This window comes from Callithrix jacchus, chromosome 5 (assembly GCF_049354715.1).
Source record: "Callithrix jacchus isolate 240 chromosome 5, calJac240_pri, whole genome shotgun sequence".
NCBI classification, from domain to species: domain Eukaryota; kingdom Metazoa; phylum Chordata; class Mammalia; order Primates; family Cebidae; genus Callithrix; species Callithrix jacchus.
In genome coordinates this window covers 44,491,712-44,519,651 of record NC_133506.1, presented here as the reverse complement: position 1 = coordinate 44,519,651, position 27,940 = coordinate 44,491,712, and the positions used below count along the sequence as shown (strand labels likewise).

Below are 27,940 nucleotides of genomic sequence, written 5' to 3'. Positions count from 1 at the left end.
AAGTTTCCTGATTTGTAAGTATTGGCAACTAATTTAAAACACTTAAGCACATCTGTGGACAGGATGTGGCTGCAGGCTCTTTCTTTGCAACTCATGACTCATCTAACTGCTCGTGGCACAGATGAGATCGAAGCCCAGAGAGGCCACCAGCCCCCCAGTCACAGAGCTCAGGAAATAGAGAGGAAACAATAATCTTTGTACTTCAGCTGCCGCCCTGTTGCCCAAGCTCAGGGCAATAGCTGGGCCCTGATCCCGAGGGAGGCAATGCCGCCTTCTCCTCCAGGCCTGGCAGTTCCAGAGTGAGAGGAAGGTCACACTATCTCTGGGCGCACTACAGCCTTTGCCTCCTGCCAGGACCAGGCAGTATCAGGCACTGGGATCGAGAGAACATGCCAAACAATGGGCTGGACTAGGAGGTAAGAGCTGGAGTCAGGGAGGGGGTGGGCACACCCTTTCCTTGCTTCAGGGATGTGCAAACCCCTTCAGCAGCCCTGGGAACAGGCCAGTTCAAGCCCTGCTTCTGGAGAAACATGCTCTGCCATTGAGGCTGGAAGCTCTGGCCCTGCGTGGTTCTTGAAACCTTGGAATGCATCTATCCAACACCCTCTATATGCCATCTGACCCACACCCCCGAAACCTATGCCCACCACTCCTCCCTCCCTTCCCCTTACTCTGTCTGCCCAGCCACAATGGTGCCTGCTGTGCCCTGAACACAGCAGCTCGACTCCTACCTCAGGGCCTTTGCACATGCTGTTCCCTCTGCCTGGCTCACTTCACTCATTAGGCAGAGGGCTATTTAGGCCTCTACTTGAATGCCACCTTCTCGGTGAGGCCCTCCCTACCTGTTCACTCTGTTAAAATTGCAAACATCCCCACACTCCCTAACCTCCATCTGGCTTTCTTTTACCCTGCAGCATTTATAACCCCGGGGCATGGATGTTACACAGTTTGTGTTTCCCCTTCCTGTTGCTGCTGTAACAAATCGCTAGGAACTTGGGAACTGGAAATAACACCCATGCGTGACCTTGCAGTTCTGGAGGGCTGAAGCCTGCAGTGGGGCTCAGCAGGCTAAAATCAAGGTGGCCATGTTCCTTCTAGAGGCTCACAGGGAAAATCCATTTCTCCAGCTTCTCAAGGCCACCTGCATTCCAGGGCTCATGACTCCATCCTCCATCTTCAAAGTCAGCAACGGTAAGTCCCAGGCCATCTTTCCCATGCTGCATCCCTCTGCCTGCAACACCCCTGCTTCCCTCATGCACTGATAAGGCCCCTTGTGATGACATTGGGTCACAATGTCATCAGCTGGGTAATCCAGGGTTGTGCTCCCCCAGGTCAAGGTCAGCTGCTCAGCAGCCTTTATTCCCCTTGGCCATGTAACCTAGTACATTCACAGGCTCCAGGGATGAGGACATCTTGGAGAAAGGGGCTTGACTCTGCCCACGAAGCAGGCCAACACACCAGGCGTCGCCTCCGGGAAGGCACCCGTTCCCTGCTTTATGTCCTCCCAGTGCCTGGTGCACAGCAGGTGCTCAGTAGACCCTTGGTGACTACGCGGGTGCTAGAGTAGCACATGGCCACCGAGGGAAAGGGTCACAGGAAAGGTGACTTAGCTACCCCAGGGTTCCTCCCTGTCTTACTGATGAGATTTAGGCAGACCTGACATGCTCAAGAGTGAGGAGCTGTGACTTAGCCCGTCCTTCCACACCCCCACAAAGAGAGGTGGGCCCAAAGAGAAGGCCTGAGGTCCGGCAGCTTTAAAGGGGACAGTCCTGACCCAGAGCCCTCTCTCTGAGCACCCCTCACAACCCCCACGAACTCCCCTCCCAAGGCTGGGCCAGCAGTGCCTTCAGGGGGCTGCCCAAGCATGTCCCTGCCATGTGGGACCTGCCTGCATGGCTCAGCAGGACCTGGATGAGTCACTGGAGAGCTGGGTGCCCTCCCTCCAGTCCCACATGTCTCCCTGGCTTCAAAGGAGACCAACTCAGGGCCCAACTTTCCTCATGACTGAAAAATGTTCCACCCTAAAGGACATGAGCAACAGCTTGCCGAGAAAGAAGGACGACGGCAACAAGTGGCTTTTGAGCACGGGGAGAGACGCTTGGCCACACACAGCTACAGGCAGAGATCTGGGAAACAGACTGCCAGGTAAAGCAGGTGAGAAACAGAACTTTTCTGCAAATCAGAACACTCATCATAAAATGTTTGCTTCACAAGGACACATATACATCCAGGGACCTATGTCATGGGCCCCGGTATCGAGGCTCAAGGAGAAAATAAAATAAAACAATGGATTGTCCTGACATGCGACAGTGACGCTATGGGGTTTTTGTTTTTTTAGATGGAGTCTCACTTTGTCACCCTATTGTCAGTGTGGCTCAGATGCAGCTCCTGCCACTGACCATGTGACTCTGGCAGGTCACACCCCCTCTCTGAGCCTCCCTTCTATCACCTATAAAATACTTGTCTCTGAGTCCTACACATATTAAACACTCCAAAGATCTCATGATCTCGGCTCACTGCTTCTGCCTCCCAGGTTCAAGCGATTCTCCTGCCTCAGACTCCCAAGTAGCTGGGAGTACAGGTGCTTACCACCATGCCTGGCTAATTTTTGGTATTTTTAGTAGACAGGGTTTTGCCATGTTAGCCAGGCTGGTCTCTTGACCTCAGGTGATCTGCCAGCTTGTATGAGATGGAGAAGGGCAGGGCACATCACTGAACAAAATGGAGGTCCCTTCACCCCAGAGTTGTGCACCCAGTCTCCCTCACTCCCACTACCTCTCTGGGCCTCACTGCATGGACAGACAATGGCACTAACCACCTCCTGGGCCTCCCTGACTCTGCCTTTGCCTCCCCTCTTTTCCCCCAACTGTCCCTTCTCTATCCAGCAGCTGGAGCGATCTTCCCAAAATTCTAATTTCGTCTTCCCTTGGCCTGCTCTCAGGTGGGGCCAGGGACGAGGTGAGGCCGGCAGGTGCCCGGGCCCGAAGTCAGGAGACCCCACTCTCAGGCGAGCCCCTTCTCTGGCCTGAATCACAGCAAGACCTCCTTATGTTGTGCACTCAGGGTCCTCCTCACGCAGATGGGAACAGTCTGGAATCCCCCCAGAGCCATGTTTAAGGTTTCCTTCCAAGCAGACAGGGCCGCTCCAGGCAGATGGCTTCTTCCATCCAGATGAGGGTGGAGGCCTGGAGACCTGGCAGCTCTGGGCTGGTGGGATAATATCCAGGGGAGAGGTTTCTGTTTTCCTGCAGTGGTTCTCTGGCCTATGCTGGCTGGATGGGGGCGTTGTTAAATCCTCCAGCTTCCTGGGGCCTGGAGAGGAGCAACCCTGAGGTGGACTCTGCACCCCCACCCAGAGGCCCCAGCAGGATAGAGCCCAGTTACCCAAGTAATAACCTGCTCATCTACACACCCAGCAGTACCGGCTGCGCCCTCCCTTCTGCTCTCAGAGCTTCCCAGGATCAGCTCCCAGCTAAGCTCCCTGCCCTTGGACCCTCCAAGTGTCCAATTCTGGAGGAGACCCAAGCCAAGACCCAGAGAGATGGGTCAGTGGCTCAGGGCTGTGCAGCTTATCATATCTGCAGAATTCTCTCTGTGGCCTGGGTCTTCCTGTCTTCTGGGTGATACTAGGTGATGAACAGGTCAAGACGTCAGTGGGTGGCTATATGCAGTTGTTCATGTCTATAATCCCAGCACGTTGGGATTCCCATCACAAGGTCAGGAGTTCAAGACCAGCCTGGTCAACATGGAGAAACACTGTCTCTACTAAAAATACAAAAATTAGCTGGGCATGGTGGTGACAGACACCTGTAATTCCAGCTACTTGGGAGGCAAAGGCAGGAGAATCACTTGAACCCAGGAGGCAGGGTGGAGGCTGCAGTGAGCCAAGACTGTGCTACTGCACTCCAGCCTGGGCGACGAGAGCAAAACTCCATCTCAAAAAAAAGCAACAACAACCAAAATAAAAGCACATTGTATACATATGCAGAATATGCACCTTAAGAAAAATTGTAGGCTGAGCACAGTGGCTCATGCCTGTAATCCCAGCACTTTAGGAGGCCAAGGCAGGCGGATTATGAGGCCAAGTGATCGAGACTATCCTGGCCAACATGGTGAAATCCCATCTCTACTAAAAATACAAATATTAGCTGGGCATGGTGCTGCACACCTGTAGCCCCAGCTACCTAGGAGGCTGAGGCAGAACCCAGGAGGCAGAGGTCTCAGTGAGCCAAGATCACACCACTGCACACAGCCTCCATCTCAAAAAAAATGTAATCAAAATTAAAAAGTAAACGCACACTGTGCACACACATGAAACTCTTGCTGCACACCAAGGGTCGGGAAAGAAGTCACTAGTCAGCTGGTTACAGGGATGTTCCAGGTGGGAGCTCTCATTATCCCATTTCTCCACAAGGCCCAGACACATTCCCAAGGCTGCAAAGCTGGGAAGGAGCAAAGCTGGGATTTTTCTTTTTGTTTTTTTGAGATTCAGTCTTGCTCTGTCACCTGGGCTGGAGTGCAATGGCGCGATCTTGGTTCACTGCAACCTCCGTCACCCTGGTTCAAACAAGTCTCCTGCCTCAGCCTCCCGAGTAGCTGGGATTACAGGTGCCCACCACCACGCCTGGCTAATTTTTGTATTTTTTTTTTTAATTCGAATTGTTAAAAAAATTTGTCTTTTTTTTTAATTGCATTTTAGGTTTTGGGATATATGTGCAGAACATGCAAGATAGTTGCATAGGTACACACGTGGCAGTGTGATTTGCTGCCTTCATCCCCTTCACCCACATCTGGCATTTCTCCCCATGCTATCCCTCTCCAGCTCCCCGCCCCTGCTGTCCCTCCCCTATTCCCTCCAATAGACCCCAGTGTGTAGTGCTCCCCTCCCTGTGTCCATGTGTTCTTGTATTCTTCTTAGTAGAGATCGGGTTTCACTATGTTAGCCAGGCTGGTCTCAAACTCCTAACCTCATGATCCCTGCCTTGGCCTCTCAAAGTGCTGAGATTACAGGTGTGAGCCACCATGCCCAGCTTGAAGCTGTGATTTGACCCCAAGTAATGGATTCTCCAGATGAAAAACAATGGCCCTGCTGATGGCCCCAAAAGCTGCTTCCAATCCTTCTCCAGCACAAAAACACTGCTGAGCAACCCCTCAGGTGCGTGTGTTTGTAAGCACACACTAGCAGGTTTAGGGGAATAGATTCTTAGAACTGAAACTGCCCTATCAAAAGACGGGTGTACCGTTCTATTACTGTTAGGGCTGTCGAAAGGAAAAGACGCTGCCCGTTTCTCCGCATCCATGCCAGAAGTGCATGTTCTTGTTTTTGCCACTCTAATGAGAGGCGCCCTTCCTCGTGGCCCTAGGAAGGTGGTGGAGTTATGTCCCAGGCCCAGGAAGGCAGACTCCTTCCTGCAAGGGGTCATCATCCAGGGAGCACCCTGTGCCAGCCCACCTCTGGGCATCCTGTTGTCATGGAAACATTTCAGGGCCTGCTTTCATCCTGAACAGTAACTTCAGTGGAAAGAGGCCTCTACGATGGACTAAATTGTGTTCCCTCAAAATGTATATGTTGAAGTCCCAACCCCCAAGACCTCAAAAGGTGACTGCATTTAGAGGTGAGGTCTTTAAAGAGGGGGCTGAGTAAAAATGGGGGTGTTAGGGTGGGTCCTAATCCAATCTGCCTTTTGTCCTTATGAGAAGAACAGACCGGGCCAAGCACAGTGGCTCACACCTGTAATCCCAGAACTTTGGGAGGCCAAGGCGTGTGGATCACGAGGCCAGGAGATCAAGACCATCCTGGTTAACCCAGTGAAACCCCATCTCTACTAAAAATACAAAAAAAAAAAAAAATTAGCCAGGTGTGGTAGCATGCACCTGTAGTCACAGCTACTTGGGAGGCTGAGGCAGGAGAACTGCTTGAACACAGGAGGTGGAGGTTGCAGTGAGCCAAGAACACACCACTGAACTCCGGCCTGGGCAAGAGAGTGAGGTTCCGTCTCAAAAAAAAAAAAAAAAGAAAAAAAAAGAACCGACCCCAGGAGCGCTCATGCACAGAGGGATGATCGCGTGCAGAGGCAGCAAGAGGGCCGCCATCCACAGACCAAGGAGACAAGCCCTGATGGAAACCAACCCTGTCAACCGGCACAGGGAGCTGGGACTTCCAGCCTCCAGCACTGTGAGAAAATAACTGTGCTGCCTAAGCCACAGTCTATGGTCTTTTGCTATGGCTGTTCCAGAAAACAAATATAGCCCCTTCCCTGCACACCTAGAGCTCCTGGGAAGAGGCCCATGTGCCTGGCTTGGGTCACGTCCCATCTGTTACCAATTCCCGTGGCCAGCAGATGCTGAGCTCTAATTGGCCAAGTGCTCATCTCTGGAGCTAGGGATGGGCTCAGCCCACCAACCTGGGTTCACTTTTCCTTGTTTGGTTAAAGACTTTAATTTAAAGCAAGTGAGGGCTGGATGCAGTAGTTCACTTCTATAATTCCAACCCTTTGGGAGGCTGAGATGGGAGGATCACTTTAGCCCAAGAGTTCGAGACCAGCCTAGGCAACATAGCAAAACCTCATCTCTACAAAAAGCATTTAAAAATTAGGCCAGGTGTGATGGCACACACCTGGGGTCCCAGCTACTTGAAAAGTGGAGGTGGGAAGATCACTTGAGCCTGGGAGATCAAACTGCAGTGAGCTGGGACTGTGACACTCCACTACTCACTTTTAGGCACAGTGAGACCCTGTCTAAAAAAAAAAAGAAAGTGAAGTCAGGCCTGTGGCTACGTGTTTTTTGTTGCTGCTGCTGTTTGTTTTTTGAGACAGAGTCTTGCTCTGTCACCCAGGCTGGAGTGCAGTGGTGTGATCTCGGCTCGCTGCAACCCCTGCCTCCCAGGTTCAAGCAATTCTCCTGCCTCAGCCTCCTGAGTAGCTGGGAGTACAGGCCCTGCCACCACACCTGGTTAACTTTTTGTACTTTTAGTAGAGACAAGGTTTCACCATATTGGCCAGGCTGGTCTCGAACTCCTGACCTTGTGATCTGCCCACCTCACCTTCCCAAAGTGCTGGGATTACAGGTTCGAGCCACTGCGCCCAGCCCTGTGGCTACATATTACAAGAAGATAATTTATATGTCTGAGCTCAAGTTCAGACGTAGAGGTTGGATTCTCTTTTCTTTTCTTTTTTGGGGACAGGGACAGAGTCTCACTCTGTCGCTGAGGCAGTGGCGTGATCTCAGCTCACTGCTACCTCCACCTCCCAGGTTCAAGCGATTCTCCAGCCTCAGCCTCTCAAGTAGCTGGGATTACAGGCACCTGCCACCATGCCTGGCTAATTTTTGTATTTTTAGGAGAGGCAGGGTTTCACCATGTTGGCCAGGCTGGTCTTGAACTCCTGACCTCAAGTGCTTTGCCTGCCTCAGCCTCCCAAAGTGCTGGAATTACACACATCAGCCACCAGTCTTTAAAAAAGTTCCTGCCGGTCGCGGTGGCGGACGCCTGTAATCCCAGCACTTTGGGAGGCCGAGGCGGGTGGATCACGAGGTCAAGAGATTGGGACCATCCTGGTCAACATGGTGAAACCCCGACTCTACTAAAAACCCAAAACATTAGCTGGGCATGGTGGTGCATGCCTGTAACCCCAGCTACTCAGGAAGCTGAGGCAGAATTGCCTGAACCCAGGAGGCGGAGGTTGCGGTGAGCCGAGATCATGCCATTACACTTCAGCCTGGGTAACAAGAGCGAAACTCCGTCTCAAAGGAAAAAAAAAAACGTTCCTTTGATCCTACCCACGGTGGGCAAACTCTACCTCTGGCATTGGGTCACACTACAATTTCCAACTTGTGTCTGCTTTTAGCCCCTGGAGATTTCATTTAAATCCTGTGAGCTTGGCCATCTATCCCCAAGATGCAGCTCCGCCAAGGTACCTGTCCGGTGACCCAGGAGGAGGATGTCAAGGTTCTCTAACCTGGCCAGTGACTGAGCCTCTGGGCCGCTCGAGGACAGGATGTCTCTCTCACTCACCGTTAGTCCAAGTCCCTGGCACAGCCTTGGGGCTGGGCAAATATTTCTAGAATGAATAAACAGGCTGTGGCTTATAAGCTGGTTCAGATCCAGCTCCCCACTCACTCCTCATGGAAGAACCACTTCAATCCTCCAAGCCTCCCCTTCTTCTGCATGGGGGATATTGTGTTATTGTTTTTTAAACCTGAGGTTTTTTGAAAAACAGAACCGTTACAGATACAAAAAACACACACACAGCATAAGCACATCCCTTATTGATTTGTTATAAAGCAACTGAAGAATCTTGTGACCCCCACCAGGTCAGGGAACGTAACTTTGCCTGCTACCCCTAGAAGCCCCTGCAGAAACCCTGTCCTCACAAAGCTCTGTCCTCCTCCCAAAAGTTACCACGACCCTAAGTTTCATGGATATCGTGCTTCTTTCTCATTTTACCAACCCTGGGAGCCACCATAGACACTATATTTAATCTACGCACTTGTTCAAACTTGATGTCTTCTAAGTCTCCTTGGCTTCTGTTCCTCCTTCATCCCTTTCTTTTCCTTAGTTTATCTACTGCAGTACCCGGGCCATCTAACCTTCAGAGATCCCTGGGTCTGGGTTAGGCTGACAGTGCCGTGTCATGGTTCGGCATGTCCTGTCCTTGAGATTTTCTGCAAAATGGCTGCTGGATCCTGAGGCTACACCAGGGATATTTCCAAGCTTCTGCCCTCAGGGGTCATGGTGAGAATTAAGGGGGATGGGTGAGTGTTTGGTATCGGCAAGCAGCCCCCAGATGCAGTCGCCAAGGACATCGGGAAATGCCCACGAGGCCTGAACACACACAGCCCGAGGGACATCCGTCTCAACAGTTCATCCCAACTTCTCTCCCCAAGCCAGACCTACCCATCCCACTTCGGGAAAGTTCCAGGGCCGCCGCTGGCTTGTCCCAGGGGAGCTGGCAGCAGAATGGCCTGTAATCTTAGTTGTTCCTCTTCCCTAAAATTATTTCCCATCTGGAAATGGTTTCCCAACCCTGCCCAGGAAAGAGTTGGTAGTGCAGGGAACATTTTTCTGTTAAAAACAAAAGAAACAAAAAATAAAACCAGCCCCCAAACGCTGAATCTCTGCAGCACAGGCTCTGGAGCCCTGGCTGAGCACCAGCTGTGTACCCAGCCTGGAGGGGCCTCTGCCAGCGAAGAGCAGAAGGTGAGAAGGCATGGCTCTGCCGCCAGGATACCCCTGCCCATCTGGTGCACGGACAAGGACTCTGATGCAGGGCATGGGACAGCCCCAGGCCAGCTGAGAAGGATCAGGCCTGGGGCTCAGAGGCCTCCCCAGCTGCTGCCACACTTGAGGTCTGCAGGTTATTCTAGGTCCCACCAGGCATGGAGTCACAGAGCAGAAGTTCTTCCTACAGGGATTCTCTTGCAGCTGCTCTGAGCACTTCAAGAAAAAAATAATAATCCTGCCGCTAACATCTCCCCATCATCTTGCTAATTCTCTTCTAACAAAATTGTCACAGACCCTCGACTCCAGACTGCACAAGCAAGAGCATCTGGCAAGAGTATCATGATATTTTTAGCATTTCTTGTGCTTATTTTCATAATTTTGTTTTTGAGACAGTCTCACTCTGCCGCCCAGACTTGAGTGCAGTGGTGCTATCTCAGCTCAACCTGCAACCTCTGCCTCCTGGTGATTCTCCTGCCGAAGCCTCCCGAGTAGCTGGGACTACAGGTGTGTGTCACCATGCCTGGCTAATTTTTGCATTTTTAGTAGAGACAGGGTTTCACCATGTTGGCCAGGCAGTCTTGAACTCCTGACCTCAGGTGATCTGCCTGCCTCGACCTCCTAAAGTGCTGGGATTAGAGGAATAAGCCACCTTGCCCAGCCTTTCTTTTCTTTTCCCTTTTTTTTTTTTTTTTTTTGAGACGGAGTCTCACTTTGTTGCCCAGGCTGGAGTATAGTGGTGCAATCTCAGCTCACCACAACCTCTGCCTCCTGGGTTCAAGCGATTCTCCTGCCTCAGCCTCCTGAGTAGCTAACACTACATGCCTGTAGTACCACCATGCCCAGATAACTTTTGTATTTTTAGTAGAGACGGGGTTTCACTACGTTGACCGGCTGGTCTCAAACTCCTGACCTTGTGATTCACCTGCCTTGGCCTCCCAAAGTGCTGGGATTACAGGGGGGAGCCACCGCGCCTGGTGCCCAGCCTTATTTTCATAATTGTTTTCATGATAAATGATACAAGTTTTCCATGTCTGCTAATGATATAAAGTTTCCTCTGTGCAGAAACAGGTTTAGTTAAGAAAAACATGGTCAGAAAGTCCACCTAAAAGATATTTTAAGGAAGACAAAACACAGATGGCACAAAATCCAAAGCTGCCCGGAGTTTGGTAGACTCAGGAGCCACGGTGAAGAGGGCAGACTCCAGATCGGAGGGCCTGGGCTTCCATTCTGGCTGTGACTCTGTGATTTTAGGCAAGTCGCTTGCCTTCTCTGAGCTCTGTGCTTTATCTGTAAAAGAAAAGAAAATGGTAACACCTCATTCCTACTGTGATTTCTGAGAATTCAATAAAACAATGCTGAGAAAACACTCGGTCCAGTGCCAGGCACATGAGTTGCATTTAAGGCTTTCAGGACAAGATGTGTGCTACTTTTATTCCTGTTAGGAAGCTGAGGCCCAGAGATATCACCTAGCCCATCCAAGGTTGCACAGCTTGTAGGTGGTGGAGGTGGAACCAGACCCACAAAGTTCTACTGTGAGGCTGGGATTTGTGCTCTTTATCCACTATATGCTGCTATTGGCAGATCCATCCATCCACCCATCCACCCACCCATCTATCCATCCATCCATCCACCCATCCATCTATCTACACATCCATCCATCCATCCACCCATCCACCCATCCATCCATCCACCCATTGACCCACCCGTCTGTCCGTCCGTCCATTCATTCACCCATCTGTCCATCCATCCATCCGTCCATCCATCCATCCATTCATCCACCCACATATACATTCATTCATTCAGTCAGAATTCATGGATTTGTTCTGAGTTCATGGTGTTTTCTCAAAAGGCAGCAAAGTGCAGAGGTTCCCAGAGTAGGTTTAAATCCCAACCTGCCATGTACAGGCCACCTGGGCAAGTTGTCCCACCTCTCTGAGCTTGCCCATCTGGAAGAGGGAAACATTCATAGCCCTTTGAAGTTCCCGCAGGAGGTAGAAGACCATTTTCCGGGACTTCACAGTGTCCTGAATGCCCTGCTCTGACCCCATGCTCTGCGTCTACCTCTGCCAAGTCTCAGTGAGTCAAGCCCCACCATATGTCTGCCTCATCCTGCCTCCCTCCTCCCTTTCACTCCACTTTAGTCAGACTCAGCTACTGGGGTTCCCTGAACAGCCCCAGGGCCTTTGGATGCTTTTTTTCTCCGGCCTGAAATGTCCTCCTGCTTCCACCTGGTAGCCATGATTCCTCCCCAAAACATCAGGTGGGCTTCTCCCTATGCCGCAGGTGCATACCCTGAGGCTGGACCAAGTTCTCCCCTTCTGGGCTCCCCCAGTACCCTGCTTCTCTGACATGGAGAGGCCATGGATGTAATAACTTAGACAAATTCCTATGCTTCGCCACAGGCCACCTTCTTGGTCATAAATGTCTGCTTCCCTTCTTTCATGCAGGTACATGCACCCCTCTGCAGACGAGACCACACACGTTTAACACAGTTGTGGCATGAGATCTGAAGGCGTGAGATCTACCTTCCTGCCCCCAGCATGAAATGGTGAAACAGCATTTTCTCTGGCTGGTGACCTCCCCGGACTCAGTTACCACCTCTGCAGAAAGGGGGCAGTAACAGGACCTGCAGCACATCTGTTGTCATGAAGACCACATGTGCTAATACACGTGGGAAGCCCTTAGCACAGCACCTGGGAGAGCATAAACGCTTGGTGCAAGGCAGAAGAAAGGCGTGTCCTGGTACGACAGGGCCCTTCCGACCAGGGCTGGTACTAAGGTGAGAGAAGCCAGGTGCCTACAGTGCAAAATGTAAGGCAGCATTCACTGTGAGAGCAGCGCACCTCCAGCTGTTGGCGCTCAGTAATTGAGTGTATCTAAGTTGCTTGCTGCTGAATCTGCAGAGCCACAGAGCAGTCCCGCTTGCCCCCTGCTGGTCGCTCTGCAGAGTGACACCCCTCCCTCTGCTCTCAGGGGTCCCTGAGCCTCGGTTTCACCTGTAATTATGGTGGGGTAGGAGAATCTGCCTCTCAGTTTGCAGGGCAAACAGAAGGTATTCCTCAAACATCAGTGTCCTCCCCTCAACGCCAGCATGTAATGAGCACCTGCTATGTGCAAAGGACTGAGGATGACTGAGACATGACCCCTACCCTTCAGGGGTTTGGGGGTGGAGAGCAGAGGAGGAGAAAGGCTGGGAACAGGGACTAAAGTAAGACACTTGTCCCTATGCAGCACCTACTGCTTACCACAGAGCAGTCAGAATCACTGCCCTGGCCCCTGTTCATCTGCGTATGTGCGTATGTATACTAAGCACCTACTGTGTGCCTGAGCCCAGGCTTAGCTGAGGGTTTACATGGATTAAGGGATTTAATGCTGTCAGAACACAATATGGGTGCTCTTTTTATTTCTGTTAGCAAGCTGAGGCCCAGAGAGGTCATCTAGCCCATCAGACAGCCACACTCAAACCATGTATGATTCTAATCACAACAGAGCTGCAAATTTTGGGGCACCCTGAAATGCTCTATAGAGGGGTGGCGAGATGGGGCTAATTTCACTTTCCTAATCCCATCATTTGGTTAGGTACCCCGATACATGTTTTTATATTACCCTGTATTTTCCTTTTTTTTTTTTTTGAGATGGAGTTTCGCTCCTGTTACCCAGGCTGGAGTGCAATGGCGCGATCTCGGCTCACCGCAACCTCCGCCTCCTGGGTTCAGGCAATTCTCCTGCCTCAGCCTCCTGAGTAGCTGGGATTACAGGCACGCGCCACCAATATTTTGTATTTTTAGTAGAGATGGGGTTTCACCATGTTGACCAGGATGGTCTTGATCTGTTGACCTTGTGATCCACCCGCCTCGGCCTCCCAAAGTACTGGGATTACAGGCTTGAGCCACCACGCCCGGCCCTGTATTTTCCCTTTATAGCATTTATCAAAACCATAACTATTTTCCCAAATCTTTAAAGCCAGCGAGCACCATGAGAGTAAAAACAAAAATTATCCTAGGCTGCAGGCATCCTCCCACCTCAGCCTCTCAGGGTAACTGGGATAGCAGGTGGATATCACCACACCCGACTAACAGGTCATAATATGCGACTGTAGTGATCTCAAGTGATCTGCCCACCTGGGCCTCCCAAAGTGCTGGGATTACAGGTGTGAGCCACTGTACCCAGCTATTTTGTTTCTAAATTGTAAAAATTATTTATGGCAAGGTGCAGTGGCTCACACCTGTAATCCCAGCACTTTGGAAGGCTGAGGAAGGCAGATCATAAGATCAGGAGTTCAAGACAAGCCTGGCCAACATAGTGAAACCCTGCCTCTATTAAATAAATACCAAAACAGGAAAAAAAAAAAAAAAAAAACGCTGGGCAAGGTGGCAGGTGCCTTGTAATCCCAGCTACTTGGGAGGCTGAGGCAAGAAGAATCGCTTGAACCTGGGAAGTAGAAATTGCAGTGAGCAGAGATCATGCCACTGTCACAGCCGGCAACAGTGTGAGACTCCATCACAAGGAAAAAATAAAAATAATTATTTTTATGAACGGGAAAAAGTTTTATTTAAGAAAAGGATGGCCCAGTGTGGTGGTTCACACCTGTAATCCCAGCACTTTGGAAGGCTGAGGCAGATGGATCACCTAACATCAGGAGTTGGAGACTAGCCTGGTCAACATGGCAAAATCCCATCTTAACTAAAAATACAAAAATTAGCTAGGTGTGGTGGCACATGCCTGTAATTCCAGCTACTCGGGTGGCTGAGGCAGGAAAGTCACTTGTACCTGGGAGGCAGAGGTTGCAGTGAGCTAAGACTGTGCCACTGTACTCCAGGCTGGGTGACAGAGTGAGATTCTGTCTCAAAAAAAAAAAAAAGAAAAGAAAAGGATATAATTTTAAAGTCAAACAATAACGTAAATACAAAACATCCCTCAGCCTGAGGACACGAATGGTGCGCTTGTCTGTGTAGACACCTACCAGTCTTTTGGAGCTGCTCCAGCTCCTCACTGCTCAGCTGCTTGATGGATGTCATCAGTGCCTTAAAGCCTCCCTTCAGACGCTTCCCCAGGACCATGTGATCTGGTTCCACCCTGAATGCCATACTTGTTTTTTATCTGCAGACAATGTAACTTTTTGAACATTCAATTCCTATAGTTAGTGCACAAGGGGAAACAAAAATGAGAAATGAAAACCTATGTTCACAAAAACATATGTCCATAGCAACATTATTCCCATCAGCCAGAAAGTAAGAACAGTTCAAGTGTCCATCAACCATGAATGGAAAAAATAATACTGTAGACACATGCAATGAAATATTCAGCAATATGAAGGACTGAAGCACTCATACATGCTACAACATAAATTAATGTAAAACATTACGCTAGCTGAAATATGCCAGACATAAAAGTTACAAAGTGTACAATTCTACTAATATGAAATGTCCAGAGAAGGCAAACCCAGAGACAGCAAATAGGTTCGTGGATGGCGGGGAAGTGGTCAGGTATCAAAGGGAAAATGGTATGTGAATGCTAATGAATACAAGGGTTCTTTCTGGGACGATTAAAATGTTCTAAAACTGTGGTGATCGTTGTACAATTCTATAAATAACGCTTAAAAACCAGTGACTTGTATGGTAAGAAAAAAATGTTTCTTATGAAGATCTACCAAGACAGTTAAGCAAAACAAAAACAGGACCCCAGAACCAGAAATATAAACTTCATCCGTCAGAGGTAACCTTTGTGCAAGCCATTTCAGAGTACCACAAGGTTAACTATCAACCAAGCAGATGAATCAGCTAAACAGAACTCTTCATGCTTCAGTCATGCTACTGAGGATTACTGATGCAGCAGGGATGGTAATGGCACAGCAGAGGGGAAAATGAGATCTCATGAGAACAATAGTTTGAAGCAAATACTATGGAATGTTTCGTTTTGCCATGATATTTAGCTACATTAATCTCATTTCAAGTGACTAAAGTAATTTATTTAAAATGTTTTCAGTGGCGCACACTTGTAATCCCAGCACTTCAGGAGGCTGAGGTGGGAAAAACTGCGTGAGCTCAGGAGTTAGACGCTGCCCCGGGTAACATGGTAAAACCCCATCTGTACAAAAGCCTGCACTCCTATGCCTAATCTCAGTAATTTGGGAGACTGAAATGGGACGTGTGCCCAAGCCCAGGAGACGGAGGTTGTAGTGAGCCAAGATCACATCACTGCACTCCAGCCTGGGTGACAAAATGAGACCCTGTCTTAAAAAAAAAAAAAAATCCTATTTTATGCATAACCACAGGCACTAATTTCAGAATTGACAATCTAACTTTTAGTTTGTAATATTTCTCTGGAATTCTCAAGAAACTGAAAACCAACTACAGAAATTAATGTTTTCTATAATAATGATTTTAAATATTACCTGTGAAAAGAAAAAACAATGAAATAAAAAAAATATTTACTTTCTATAATAATAAAGAAGATGAGGTTAAAGGTTATTCATTTTTTAAAAATAATGGAATAAAAATGTTTAGGGAGACAACTGACACCATAATTTAAAATTTGACCCCAAACTCCACTTCTGGTATCTACCCAATATCCATACAGTGATATATGCATATATGTACATACATAGCTTTTGTTTGTAATCAGAAACCTAAACTTCAAACAACAGGAGAGTAATTATATAAATTATGAAGCAGCCAGCAAGTGAGACTCCAGGAGAGATGGAGTAAAACAAGGCTCACTATGCTAGTGCCTTGACTATTTGTAACCAATTCGAGGGCACTCGTCACTTGTATAATTTGGAGGAACAAACGTGCTTTGCTAGTTATCAAAAAGTACTTCAGAAGGCCAGGCGAAGTGGGGCTCATGCCTGTAATCCCAGCACTTTGGGAGGCACAGGTGGACAGATCACTTGAGGTCAGGAAGTTTAAGATCAGCCTGGCCAACACGGTGAAACTCCACCTCTACTAAAAATACAAAAGTTAGCTGGGCATGGTGGCACATGCCTGTAATCCCAGCTACTCGGGAGGCTGAGGCAGGAGAATTGCTTAAACCTAGGAGGTGGGGGTTGTGGTAATGTACCACTGCACTCCAGCCTGGTTGACAGAGTGAGAGACTCTTCCTCCAAAAAGAAAAGTACTTCAGGGAAAAGATGTGAATGAAGATGATAGGTGATAAGAAAAAAATACACTAATCATGAAACATTTTTAAAAGAATTACATCAAATTTATGTTGATTCCAAGAACAGTGTAAAATATCACATACTGTAAAATTTGTTATTACTAATAAAAATAGATTATACAGTCGGTGTGTACTTTATTGAAGATTATTCACCAAAATAATGTTCTCAAGGGAAGTCTCTGTACCCAAAACAGACAAGTCATCCATCTTACCTCAATGACATACTTCTCCAAAGACTTGACATCTTTAAGAGCTTCTGGATCTTGATGGATAACCACAATTTCTTTCAAAGGATACTAGGAGGAAAAGGGAGGGGAAGGTCACTCAGCAGCCAGTCCTCTAAACTGCAGAAAAATGAATATTAAATGTTTATTTGAACCTCAAGCGCTAGACTAGTCAGGCTGGACTAGTACTAACTCATTCACACCCTCACTGCAGTAAAGAAAAAAGGCCATTGCTGGAAGCTCTCTATATTAAGAGAATACCCCAAAGACTTAAATGTTTAGTTCGGTGCCATGCAAAATAGAAGTAAAATTTCAAACCTTTATGGGAATAGTTTTGCGGTCTCTGATCACTCACTCCAGTTCAATCGCAGACTGCATCCGAGGTATTGCACTCTGTGTTTTCTTATCAATCAATTCTTCTCTGAATGGTAGAGGTAGGAGTCTGAAAGAGATTAGATTTAAAAGGAAAATTCAAGACATTAGGCCTGCTTACGTGAGCAAGAGGGTCAGGCTACGGAAGTGTGGCCAGGCCCTCCTGATGAGGCACTGGAAGAAGGGCAGCGCAGTGCCCGCCTGGGAGACAGAGAAGGAGGCAGTAGCCTGAGCCTGCCTCAGCACCCGGCACCTCCCTAAGGGGCCCCACACGGCATGCCCACACCCCACGTACTGCGGCTCTACAACGGGGTTCCATACCAAGCATCCCTGCTACCATGTAGCGATGTGGGCCCCATCATGCAGCCTGAGGAGGGGTTCACGTCAGCTGGGGGCTAGGGTGGGAGGCAGGGCACAGAGGGAGCTGGAACCGGAAAATGCCTCCTCTCCCCCACATGCTTGAGCAACTCTCCCTCCTTGGCACAGGTGAGACATTTCTATTTGATTCCTACCGAGCACGGGGCAGCATGAGGTAGTGGATGCTGAGAGTGTCCTTATCTTGAAAAGAAACAGGGTCAATCAGCACCTTTAGATTCTGGTACATAATTCGGTGAGAAAAGGCGTGTAGGGAGCCTATAATGAAGACACAGGACATCATGTCAGTCATATGCAGTCATCAACAACTGACCTCATTTACACGGAGAAACAACTCAACATGTTAGCAACACAGTAACATGCACTGAAATGGGCATGAGGTTACAAAACACGCCCCATGAAAGAGAAATGGCCTCACAGCCCTGAAGCACAGCTGTAGGACTATAGCCAGAAAAACCCAAAGCATCTCTAGAATTCTGAAGGATGTCTAAAATACAAACAAGAGAACCTAATGATAGATCAGCCAAGTCCATATGCACAGAGGACTGACTGTCCCAAACCTCAGAAACCTCATCTGTAACCTAAGGAAAACACCCTCTGCTTCACGGGATGAAGGAGATGAGATCAGGTATGGAGAGGATCAGGCACAGGACCTTGTACAAAGCAGACTTTCCTTCAGTCAAGGAATAAACGGGAGCCTTATAAAGAGATAGAGTAGCAGAAACAGGGTAAAAAGAAACTTGAAGGCTTTCCACTTCTATATGATTTAACTAATATTTGAACTGACAGGAACATATATCAAACAACTACTTGCATGTTTTCCTCTCAACGCTGTAAGTCAAAGTATTTTTTACGAAATACTTGCTAGGACAGGTGTTAGCCAAACAACTTCCCCCTCATTCGCAATTACACCAATCCACATTTAGATGAGGTCGGTCTTTCTTTGCACCGTAGATCCTCCTTCTTGAGCAAAGGGCCCTGACATACACTATACTACCAGAGATTAAAAGAAAACATCCAGTATGTCTTAGTCCTTACTTAACATGTATAAGCTAATAAGATTTCTGAAAAGAAACTACAGCTATAAGCTGCTATATAAAACGTCTATTTCTGGTTTTGGTGGAATAACAGAGAATAGACATAAAAGGCGGACGCCGCAGCAAGTGGGCACCAAAGGCAGCACGCAGGCCAAAGGGTACTAGAAAGAAGCCACCCATCTTACCATAAGTCTGCAAAGGAAAAGCAGAACACTAAACAAGGTTTCTAGGGCCATGACACAATCTTCCATCCCATTTTCACCCTAAAGAATAAAACTGAGGGCCGGGCACGGTGGCTCACGCCTGTAGTCCCAGCACCTTCGGAGGCCGAGGTGGGTGGATCACGAGGTCAAGAGATCGAGACCATCCTGATCAACACGGTGAAACCCGTCTCTACCAAAACTACAAAAAATTAGCTGGGCATGGTGGCGCGTGCCTGTAATCCCAGCTACTCGGGAGGCTGAGGCAGGAGAATTGCCTCAACCCAGGAGGCGGGGGTTGCGGTGAGCCGAGATCGCCCCATTGCACTCCAGCCTGGGTATCAACAGTGAAACTCCGTCTCAAGAAAATATATATATATATATATATAATATATCTTTCACCCAAAGAAACCTGAAAGCATTTGCAGACAGCATAGCTTCCTTATCCTTTTGTTTGTATAATATATCTCTGGAAAGAGGAAAAAGAATCAGAAGGCGTTTGTTACAGGAAAGAAAATGTTGTGAACAGGAAGAAAGTGGGAGGAAGACTGGTCACTGCCTATTCCACTGTGCACAATTTGAATCTGGAACCATGCAAAAGTATTGCTTGCTTAAATTAACATCATTTAAAAGATGAAAAAATAAACATTTAGTACCAGCACAATATGCTGGGAAACAGAATGAAAGGCTTTCTGGCCGCACAGCCACTCTTTCCCAGACTGAGGCTTTCTGGTAAAGGGTTTCTGCCTGAAGCAGGCAGAGGATCCAGACATGGATCGTCTGACAAACACAAGGGTTCTTAGGAAGTGTGCTAAATTGTGTGTAAGACGTGTAGCCCCTGTTGAGATTCATCGAGAGTGGGAAAGAGCCCGAGTGGGAAGGAGCACGGGTTGAGGGACACCAAAGTAGGTCTGTTGACAAAGAATGAAAGTAAAGGGGACAGCAGGTTGAAGCTTTGCGCTGTGAGCCAGAGGGACAACTTAAAATTTGCCTCAAGAGGCGCACACAGTCTGCGCTGCTGCCCTCCAGCTGGAAGGAAACCTCAGTTCTTGCCTACCGGCTAGAGCCCTTCACAGAATGTCCCCCACCCCTACGGGTACCTGCTGCGCCACCCCTCCCCCTCTGCAGAATGTCTGGGATCCTATGTTCTAAACCTACTCACTTTCAAATTTTCACCGATCTACCTGAACTCAGGAGAATCTGTTGAGGCAGGTCACTCTCTGGGAGGACTCTTCTCATTGTGAAAACTGTCAGACAGCCTGAGGGGATGGCTTCAAATGGACGTGAGTCTGTAGGGACGGGGCATCATCCAAGTCTCTGCCATGTCTCAAATCCTTGGGAATTCAAATTTCACACAGCCCTAGGGGACAGTTGGTAGGGCTAGTGGCGAGGGAGCGAGGGAGGGAGGGAGGGAGGGAGGGAGGGAGGGAGGGAGGGAGGGAGGGAGGGAAGGAGGGAGGAAGGGAGAAAGGGAGGGAGGAAGCCAGGGAGGGAGGGAAGCAGGGAATGAGAGAGAGAGGGAGGGAGGGAGATCTGGATGTCCCCAAAGACACCACACCTGGGGAGGGCCATGGCACCCTGAGTCTGTGGTTAGGGAGGACTGCTCCTTGGAGATAGAACAAAATGCCTGGGGGAATACACCATGTAGGGGAAAGGATGGAGTGGATGTCTTGATTCTCTCTAGAGGGGCACAGGTCATGTCACCGTGTGTTTGTAGGGAGTGGTGGGATCTGGGATCGTGTTGTGCTGGTGGCCCAGGGAGGATGACAGGCAAGCCTGTGAGCCCCGTGTTGTGTCTTCAGGCACCTGGAAGGTGTCCGTCCATAGTGTTCAGAGGGATTTGGACTGGAGTTTTTTGGATCTCAGGGAGGAGTGGGGAGAAGCGGTCTTGGCCAGAAAACCGTTGGGTGTGTTGGCTGTGACACAGCATGCAGTGACAGCCTCTGGGTGGGCGAGGCTGGGGCCACTGTAACTGCTGCAGCCTCTCAGCTCCCTCCCCAGAGGTGGCTTCTCTGTCAGTTCAGGTGGCTGTTGGCTTTACCACCTGAACTGGGGTGGCGGCAGTTGGGGAAGTTCAGGCAACACGGCCTGGGCTTCCCAGCTTGTTCTGAATTGTTCGTCCTTTTGGGGAAACTCAGGTCTTCCTTCAGACCCACTTCCTCTTGTCTGCTAGCTCATGGCCTGTCCTCTGCTAGTAACTTTGTGTTACTGTGGAGAGGATGAATTTGCTTCTATTCCATGTCTACTACCTCACCAACAGGGAGGGGACAGGTGTGGACTCTTGCTGGTTCTCAGTGGAAGGGTCTGGAAAGACTGCTTTCCTTTTCAGTCGAGAGAGTACCACACAAATAGGAAGAGGGTCCTGTTATCACTGTTATTATTCAACTAGGATGTGTGTCCTGACTGATGAGGCGCATGTGCTGTATCCCTATGCCCCTTGACTGGAGACTGCATGAGGCCCTAGTGAACAGGGATGAGCTCCAGACGACTTTGCCACACCCGGCCTGTGGTTACTATATTCAGTTCCTGGGAGCTCAAAGGAAAAGGACCAGAGATGGGCTCGTCGTCCCACGACCTACTGTAACGTGACCGGCAGCTGTGAAAATCCCAGGACACCTCCCCTGATAGCCCCACTGCTCACTGCTTGCTGGCTGTGCTCCAATCCTGGGCCGCTGCCGCTCTTGCTGGCTACGCGATGACAGTTATCTCAGGGAACTCCACCACTGCTTCTCAGACCTGCTCCCTGGGAACAGAGCTTGCCGAGTGGCAGCCAGGACCACCGAGCACTGAGCAAAGTGTAGCCTGACTCTGACCCATGTTTTAGCACTTGCTGGGCATGGTGCCAGAACAATCACTTGCACGCTGGATGTGATACGTCGTATGGCTTATCTTCAGGGTTCACAGGGTGCTGGCTTGGGAGAGATTTCCATCCAGTGGTTTTCTTTCACCGTTTCTTTCTCAAGACGGAGTCTTCCTCTGTCACCGCGGCTAGAATGCAGTGGTGCAATCTTGGCTAACTGCCAGGCTCTGTAGTGAAGCGACCCTCCTGTGGAGAAGGAACAGAGCACGCGATGCACACTCAGGGACACTTGCAAGCTGCAGAGTTTCCCTGTCACACGCCCTCAGCTGTAGGACAACCCTCTGATTCCCCAGTGACTAGGGTGGACCTGGAGACCCCAGCTCATTCACCTCTTTCCTTTGTCTCCACAGCATGCCCAGTGCTGGAACCAGCTGTGACCGAGAAACCTGGCGCCTCCGTGCCAGTGTTCACGGCTCTGTCCTTCGCCACACCTGTGCCTGGCCCAGCACACGGGCCACCCCTCGTGACTGTAGTGGTTCCTCCAGCCGGCCCTCCGGTGCTGTCCGCCCTCCCCAGGACTCCCCTGGTGGCAGGACAGGATAGCCGCGGCCAAAACTGGACTGGGGCTTCCAACGTCTTTGGCCAGATGATGACAGCAGTGGGGCCTGTGAACGCCCCTCAGGCACAGACCTCAGTCCTAACTCGGGCCCCCCTCGTCTGGCGGGCTCCAGGTGGCGTCCATGAGGGCGTCGCGTATCCACCTCCCCGACCCCTGGCAGCTGCCCCTGTGGTGCCCGCTATGGCTGCCCACATCGTTGGGGGCACCCAGGCCTACGAGGGAGGCTGGTCCCAGGGCCTTCCTCCTCCAGCACCACCACCGGCTCCCCAGCTGGCCCCCATCATGGCCCCAGGGAATGCTTGTCCATGGCCACAAGGGGCTCACAGAGAGGGCAGCCAGGCTCCCTCCCAGGCCAAAGCCCAACCGGATGACTCCCGCAACCCCAAGAGCGTGTATGAGAACTTCCGACTCTGGCAGCGCTACAAGCCCCTGGCCCGGAGGCACCTTCCCCAGAGTCCGGACACGGAAGCGCTTTCCTGTTTTTTCATGTGAGTGTCCTTGGGGCCCCGGAGCTCATCCTGCAGCTCACCCATACAAGAGGCTGCCGGATGAACGGGAGGTCACGCTCTTCAGGGGATCTTGCGGGGCGGTCTGGAAGGCGACGGGTGAAGCTACGGAAGGGCACACTTTCAGCAACATTCATCTGGCTGCCGCTCAGGACACACTCTCAGGGAGCCTCACCTCACCTGCCCCTCACTGTCCCATAAGTCCAGCCAATCATTTCTTACTGGGCAGGTATCTGCAGCTTTGCCCTTGATCCCTTCTAGAAAAAGGGACAATGATGCTTCATTCAGAGGATGGTGAAGACGTGACTTGAGCTCACATATGACGCATGTAGCATGGTGACCAGCACATGCTGTGACCACATCACATGACAGCTCTTAAGATTACCGCCCACCCCCTACCCCCCATTACTATCATGATCAGGACTAGGCCATCTAGAACAGCGCTCTCCAAAGCCACCGGCTCCAGTGATGGCTCTGAGTGCACCACCACGAGCCCGGCAGCCCAGGGCTGTGGACTGTGGTGACTGAGGCAGCAATGCCAGCATCTCAGAGTTTGTTGATTCAGTCCCAGTCCTCCCTCTCTCCATCCTGCAGTGCCTCTGTGACCCCGTGTCCCCCGCGATGAGCAAACCCGTACTCCACGGGAGCTTGAGCACACCCACCAGGCAACACATTGGCCAGTCCCCTAGACAAGTCCCCTGCCCAGGGTGCAGGTGTTAAGGAGGTCCCATCTCTGTCCCAAAAAATCTTGCCGCCCTGCATCCTGGAACTGCTTGCATTCTCCCTTGGAGCTGAGTCCAGGTGCACTGGGGGACCCTGATTCTCAGAGTGGAGTCGCCCCGGGCTCACAGGCTTGGCGTGGACTGGGCTTTGATGCCGCTCTGCCTTGGTTCTGGTTTCTGCTCCTCTCCAGGACCCTGAGGCTGCGTCCCCAGGGGCTGCCTTGCTGCCTTGCTCCACAGTCCCCAGGAAGCTGGTTAAACCCTCAGTCCTGGGGCCCGGGAACCTGCACGTTAACCCTCGCTCCCCGGTCGTTCTGTGTGTGTGCTGTCTCAGCCAGTTCGGGCTCTACCAAAACAAGTCCTATAGACTGGGTACTTTACCAGGACACATTCGCGTCTCCCAGTTCCAGAGGCCCCAGATCAAGGCAACAGCACATTGGTGCCCTGGATGCAGACGGCTGCCTCTGGCTATGTCCTCATGCGGCTAAGAGAAACAGCCCTGGTGTCTCCTCCTGCCCTTATCGGGGCTCAGATGCCATGATGGGAACCCACCCTCATGACCTGCTCTAACCCTGATGAACTCCAAGCACTGAAACACCGGGGCTTAGGGCTTCAGCACAGGAATGATGGGGACACTCACGTTCCACCCGTAGTACCGAGTTCCCTTGTCAACAGGGTAACACTGAGGACTCGAGGGGCAGTTGGAGAGGCCAGCCGGTGGCTTGTGTTGATGACTCATCTTGGGAGCCATATCCCACCCACGTGGGGGAGAACAGGACAGGGACCGGGTGTTGGGACCAGGTGGGCTTGGGATGGAGGATGGGCTTATGGACTGGGACTGACCGCACCGCCTTACAGCCCGGTTCTCAGATCCCTGGCCCGGCGGAAGCCCAGCATGACCACGGAGGAGGGACTGCGGTGGGCCATGCGGGAATGGCAGCACACGAGCAACTCTGAACGCAAGATCTTCTACCAGATGGCGGCAAAGTGAGTCTGGGGTGCAGAGGCAGAGCCCACACAGCAGGGTGAGAGAGGGTGACAGAGGCCCGGTGGCCGTGGCGACTTTTCAGCGTGGAGCATGAGAAGGGTGTAGACAAACACAGGCCCTCCTGGGCCCCTGGCGCCCTCAGGAAGCTGCTCCTCCCTCCTACAGTGCTCTGGGGTCTCTATCCTGCCCTGGTGAAAAGCCACGCCCTGCCTGGCTGGCATGGCCTGGGGCCAACCCCTGCCTGACACTAAGGGTCAGGGAGGGAGCAGCCCAAAAGACATCACCGACAGCTGTGAGGATGGGGAGAAGGGGCTCTGGCAACTATAGGCAGAGCGGGGTGCACTCTCCTGACAGCAGTGGCCAGAAGTCGGTTTTCACCCATCCCAGCCTGGCCAGGAGTGGAGACACCTGCGCTGGGTCAGGGGAGACCTGCGTCCAGGACACCATGAGACCCATCTCTGGCCTGCCTGCTTTTGCTCCCCGTAGTCCCTTCCTTTAAGACATAAAGACAGCAGCCTCAGCCTCAGGAGAAAGGGGCCCTGTCTTTTGGGCCCAGCTTTTGCTTCCTCCCGACCAGGCCTCATCTTCCCGGGTTATCCTTCAGGGACCCACAGTCCCAACCTCAGGACTCCTGCATCTGCGCAACATCGTGGACACCTTCTGCCAGAAACCCCACCCCTGGCCAGCTGAAGGCTGGAGGAGGGGAACCCGTGGTGTTCTCCTGGGCCTTGTAGCCCTCACTTAACTCAGAAAGCCCTGGGGATGCCATGGGCTCTGTAGGGGCCGGGTGAGGGAGGGAGAGCCCAGAACTCTGGAAGCGGTTCCCTCTGGAACTGAAGAATGGGTCCCAGGGAGGGCCTGGACAGCATGCCCGAGGCACGCCTTCCCATCCCTGCCATCGGTTGCTGAATGGTCCTGGGGGAAGGGGGACTGGACCCTCTCAGCACGGCCTGCACCTTCTTCACCCCAGGTTCCTGGAATTTGAGGCTGAGGAGGAGATGCAGATTCAGAAGTCGCAGTGGATGAAGGGGCCCCAGGGCCAGCCTCCTCCAGCCCTGCCGAGGCTTGAACCCCAGGGACTGTCAGCCCCTGAGGTGGTCAAGGAGCCAGGTAACGGCTTCCCACATTCCCACGGCAGCCACGGCAAAGGCCAGAGGGGCCAAGGGCGGCCACTGTCCCCACACCCCATGCCTCCCTTCAAGAGAGGGATTTGTTCCTTCCAACAAGACAGCTCAGGGGAGCCGGGGGGCAGGGGGAGTGCTGGGCTGCCCGTGGTCATGAAGTGGGTATTCACCTGGTCACGTTTCCTAGCTACTCTCTCCCCTCGCCATTCCAAAACTCAACAATCTGCCCAGGAAGCAGGGATGAGGGGGTAGAGTACTCAGCGTCTATCAGTGACTACAAGCTTCCTCCAAAATGATGCTGTCTCACAAGTGCCCCGCCTACGGCGTCTCTTCCAGGGGCGCTGTGGTTCAGGTGGTCCTGACCCAGCTGGGACCCACTTCGGGTCCCTGAGCCCTGCCCTCCCCTGTGTGATGCAGGCAGGAGGAGCAGCCCTCACCATGCCCATCCTCCTCCCTCCCTGCCTCAGTGGACCTTCCCAGCAAGGCCGGCCCCAAGGCCCCGCCTGCCGGCCTGCCACCACACATGCCCCAGCGGCCAGCGGAGACCAAGGCCCACCTGCCACCACCCAGGCCCCAGCAGCCGGCGGAGACCAAGGCCCCCGAGGAGATACCCCCTCAAGTGGTGCAGGAGTATGTGGACATCATGGAGGAGCTGCTGGGGACTCCCGTTGGGGCCACGGGGGAGCTCGAGGGACAATGGGAAGAGGGCGAAGCGGAGCAGCAAGGGGACGGGATGCTTCTAGACCCAGGCGTCCTGAGCTACGTCGACAATCTGTGCTCCCAGAGAGACTTCGTCACTAAGGTGGGCTGGCCTGAAGTGCTGGGGTCTGCAGGATTCCAGGGGGTGGCACTCGCAGGTCTTTGGAATTAAGCTCTGTTCCCTAGCGACTCCGCAGTAGATGGCTGTGTGTGTTGCCGTCCATTTGAGGGTCTGTGCATGTGAGTGTGTCTGTGTGGGTGTGAGTGTGGAGTGTGTATGTTACTTGTGTCTATTTTCCTGTGTCATATGTGGGTCTGTTTGTGTGTCTGTGTGCTCTTTGTGTGTCTCTGTCTGCATGTGTGTAGGCTACCAGGTCTGTGGTCTGTGTCTGGAGCTGGTGGTCGACCTGATATTAACACAGCTCCGAAGGGTGGGGGCAAGGCGCTCACTGCTTTCTGCATCTCCTCCAGGTGTCCTTGGCTCCACCTTACTCCCTGCCCGGGACCCTCACAGCCCGCCATCTTCCTTGTGTTTCCAGGTGGAGGCCGTCATTCACCCCCGATTCCTGGAGGAATTGCTTTCCCCAGATCCACAGATGGATTTCTTGGCCCTAAGCCAGGAGCTGGAGCAGGAGGAAGGACTCACCCTTGCCCAGGTAGAGCAGGGAGGGAGGGGAACACACCCTCTGTCTCTGACAGAAAGCCCAGCTGCCTCAGGCTTCCCTGCCTGCCGCCCAAGTGCCTTGGTCTCCACCACCCTGGGCCCTGTTCACACGTGGGGCAGCGCCAGAAAATGCCCCGTTTCCTCCCACAGGTAGCAGAGAAGCGCCTCCAATCCTTGGAGGAGGAACGGCGTAAGAGGGCAGCCCCTAGTCATGGCACCACCCAGATGGACTCCCTCTCTCCTAAGTCTGCAGTGGGCCAAAGAGCCGAGAGAGATGTCCCTGGCCCCCAACAAGGGGTCAGGATGGAAACCTGCCCACCCCGGACGGCTGCCCGGGACCCTCAGGGACAAGGCAGAGTGTGCATTGGGGTGGCCAAAAACCCGGTGGTGCTTTTGGAGAGGCTGGATTCTGGCAGGCTCAGGGCCGCCCGGCCAGACTCTCCTCCCCAGGACCCGAGACCCACCTGCCCAGGCGTGGGGACCCAGGACACCTGGGGTCTCCCTGGAGCCTCTCCTGTCAAGGAGTCACGCAGGCTGTGTAAGCGGTCAAGTGGGGAGGAGAGGGAGATCCCTGGCATGGTTTCTGTCGTGGGGACCCACTACAGGCTGCGGCCCTGGAAGCTGTCCCAGAGCCCTGTCCCTGCCTCGGGCCTTCTCAGTCCAGAAGGGCGGGGACCCCAGGGAGCTCTTCAGTCCCGAAGGGCAAAGAGAAGAGGCCTCAGCCCAGCACCAGCACCGGCTCCCGCTCCTGCCACCACCTCCAAGAAGCGAGCTCTCTGCAGAGGCCTATCCCCTGCTGTTCAGATGCCCCACCTAAGGCCTGGGCTCAGAGTCTCTGGGGCACAATCCTCGGCTTGGGGGCCACCTAACACCTCACAGTCTCCAAAGAGAAAGGGTGACCCCTTGCTCTCTAAGAGCAAGAAAAAGCAGCATCGTAGCCAGTAGAAGGACAGGGCAGGCTCTCTGGTGCCAATCCCCAAGGGTGGGGCTCTCAACTCTCAGACCCTCAGGGCATCAGGTGCCTCAAAGCAAAGACTTCTCCGCCAGTGCTGACCTTGCTGGGCCTTAGCTTGATGGCAAAGGGTGGGAAAGGGAAGGGTGGGAGGGAGGGGAGCAATACCTTGGGAGTCTCCTGTGTAAATCTCAATAAGTACAGTTGTGTTGAAAATGCTCTCCAGGCTGCTGCCTCTGTCCTCAGGGCTGTGCTGCTCAGTGGAGGGGGTCTGTGAAGG

General features: G+C 51.8%; 1 protein-coding gene and 2 long non-coding RNA genes across 4 annotated transcripts in view; 2 read left to right on the top strand and 1 right to left on the bottom strand.

Annotated features, from left to right (window-relative positions):
• The first annotated feature begins 197 nt into the window (after window positions 1-197).
• On the top strand, window positions 198-14,187 carry LOC128932060 (uncharacterized). Of its 2 annotated transcripts, XR_013535224.1 has the most exons (3): window positions 198-1,191; window positions 2,028-2,154; window positions 11,668-14,187. It is a non-coding gene; the product is annotated as an uncharacterized LOC128932060 (long non-coding RNA). The 2 variants fall into 2 exon arrangements; XR_008481372.2 differs by lacking the exon at window positions 11,668-14,187 and having other exon boundaries at window positions 2,028-3,577.
• The window catches only part of LOC144582488 (uncharacterized), a 21,445-nt gene continuing 3,760 nt past the window's right edge, over window positions 10,256-27,940 (bottom strand). Inside the window, exons 2-7 of the long non-coding RNA XR_013535223.1 lie at window positions 21,228-21,632; window positions 17,487-17,607; window positions 16,921-17,044; window positions 16,591-16,674; window positions 14,184-14,354; window positions 10,256-10,507 (exon numbers count right to left, since the gene is read on the bottom strand). This is a non-coding gene — a long non-coding RNA (uncharacterized LOC144582488). The remainder of the gene's footprint in view (window positions 10,508-14,183; window positions 14,355-16,590; window positions 16,675-16,920; window positions 17,045-17,486; window positions 17,608-21,227; window positions 21,633-27,940) is intronic.
• On the top strand, window positions 19,773-27,814 carry LOC100408775 (NUT family member 2G-like). Its single transcript, XM_035298879.3, has 7 exons — window positions 19,773-19,869; window positions 21,797-22,493; window positions 24,092-24,220; window positions 25,192-25,331; window positions 25,813-26,147; window positions 26,584-26,700; window positions 26,859-27,814. The coding sequence occupies exons 1-7, from the start codon at window positions 19,854-19,856 to the stop codon at window positions 27,651-27,653; spliced, it is 2,229 nt and encodes a 742-aa protein (XP_035154770.3). The 5' UTR covers window positions 19,773-19,853; the 3' UTR covers window positions 27,654-27,814.

Coding starts and splice junctions, on each gene's coding strand:
- LOC100408775 (XM_035298879.3), top strand. Junction 24,221..25,191: donor TTCTACCAGATGGCGGCAAA/GTGAGTCTGGGG, acceptor TCTTCACCCCAG/GTTCCTGGAATTTGAGGCTG. Junction 25,332..25,812: donor TGAGGTGGTCAAGGAGCCAG/GTAACGGCTTCC, acceptor TCCCTGCCTCAG/TGGACCTTCCCAGCAAGGCC.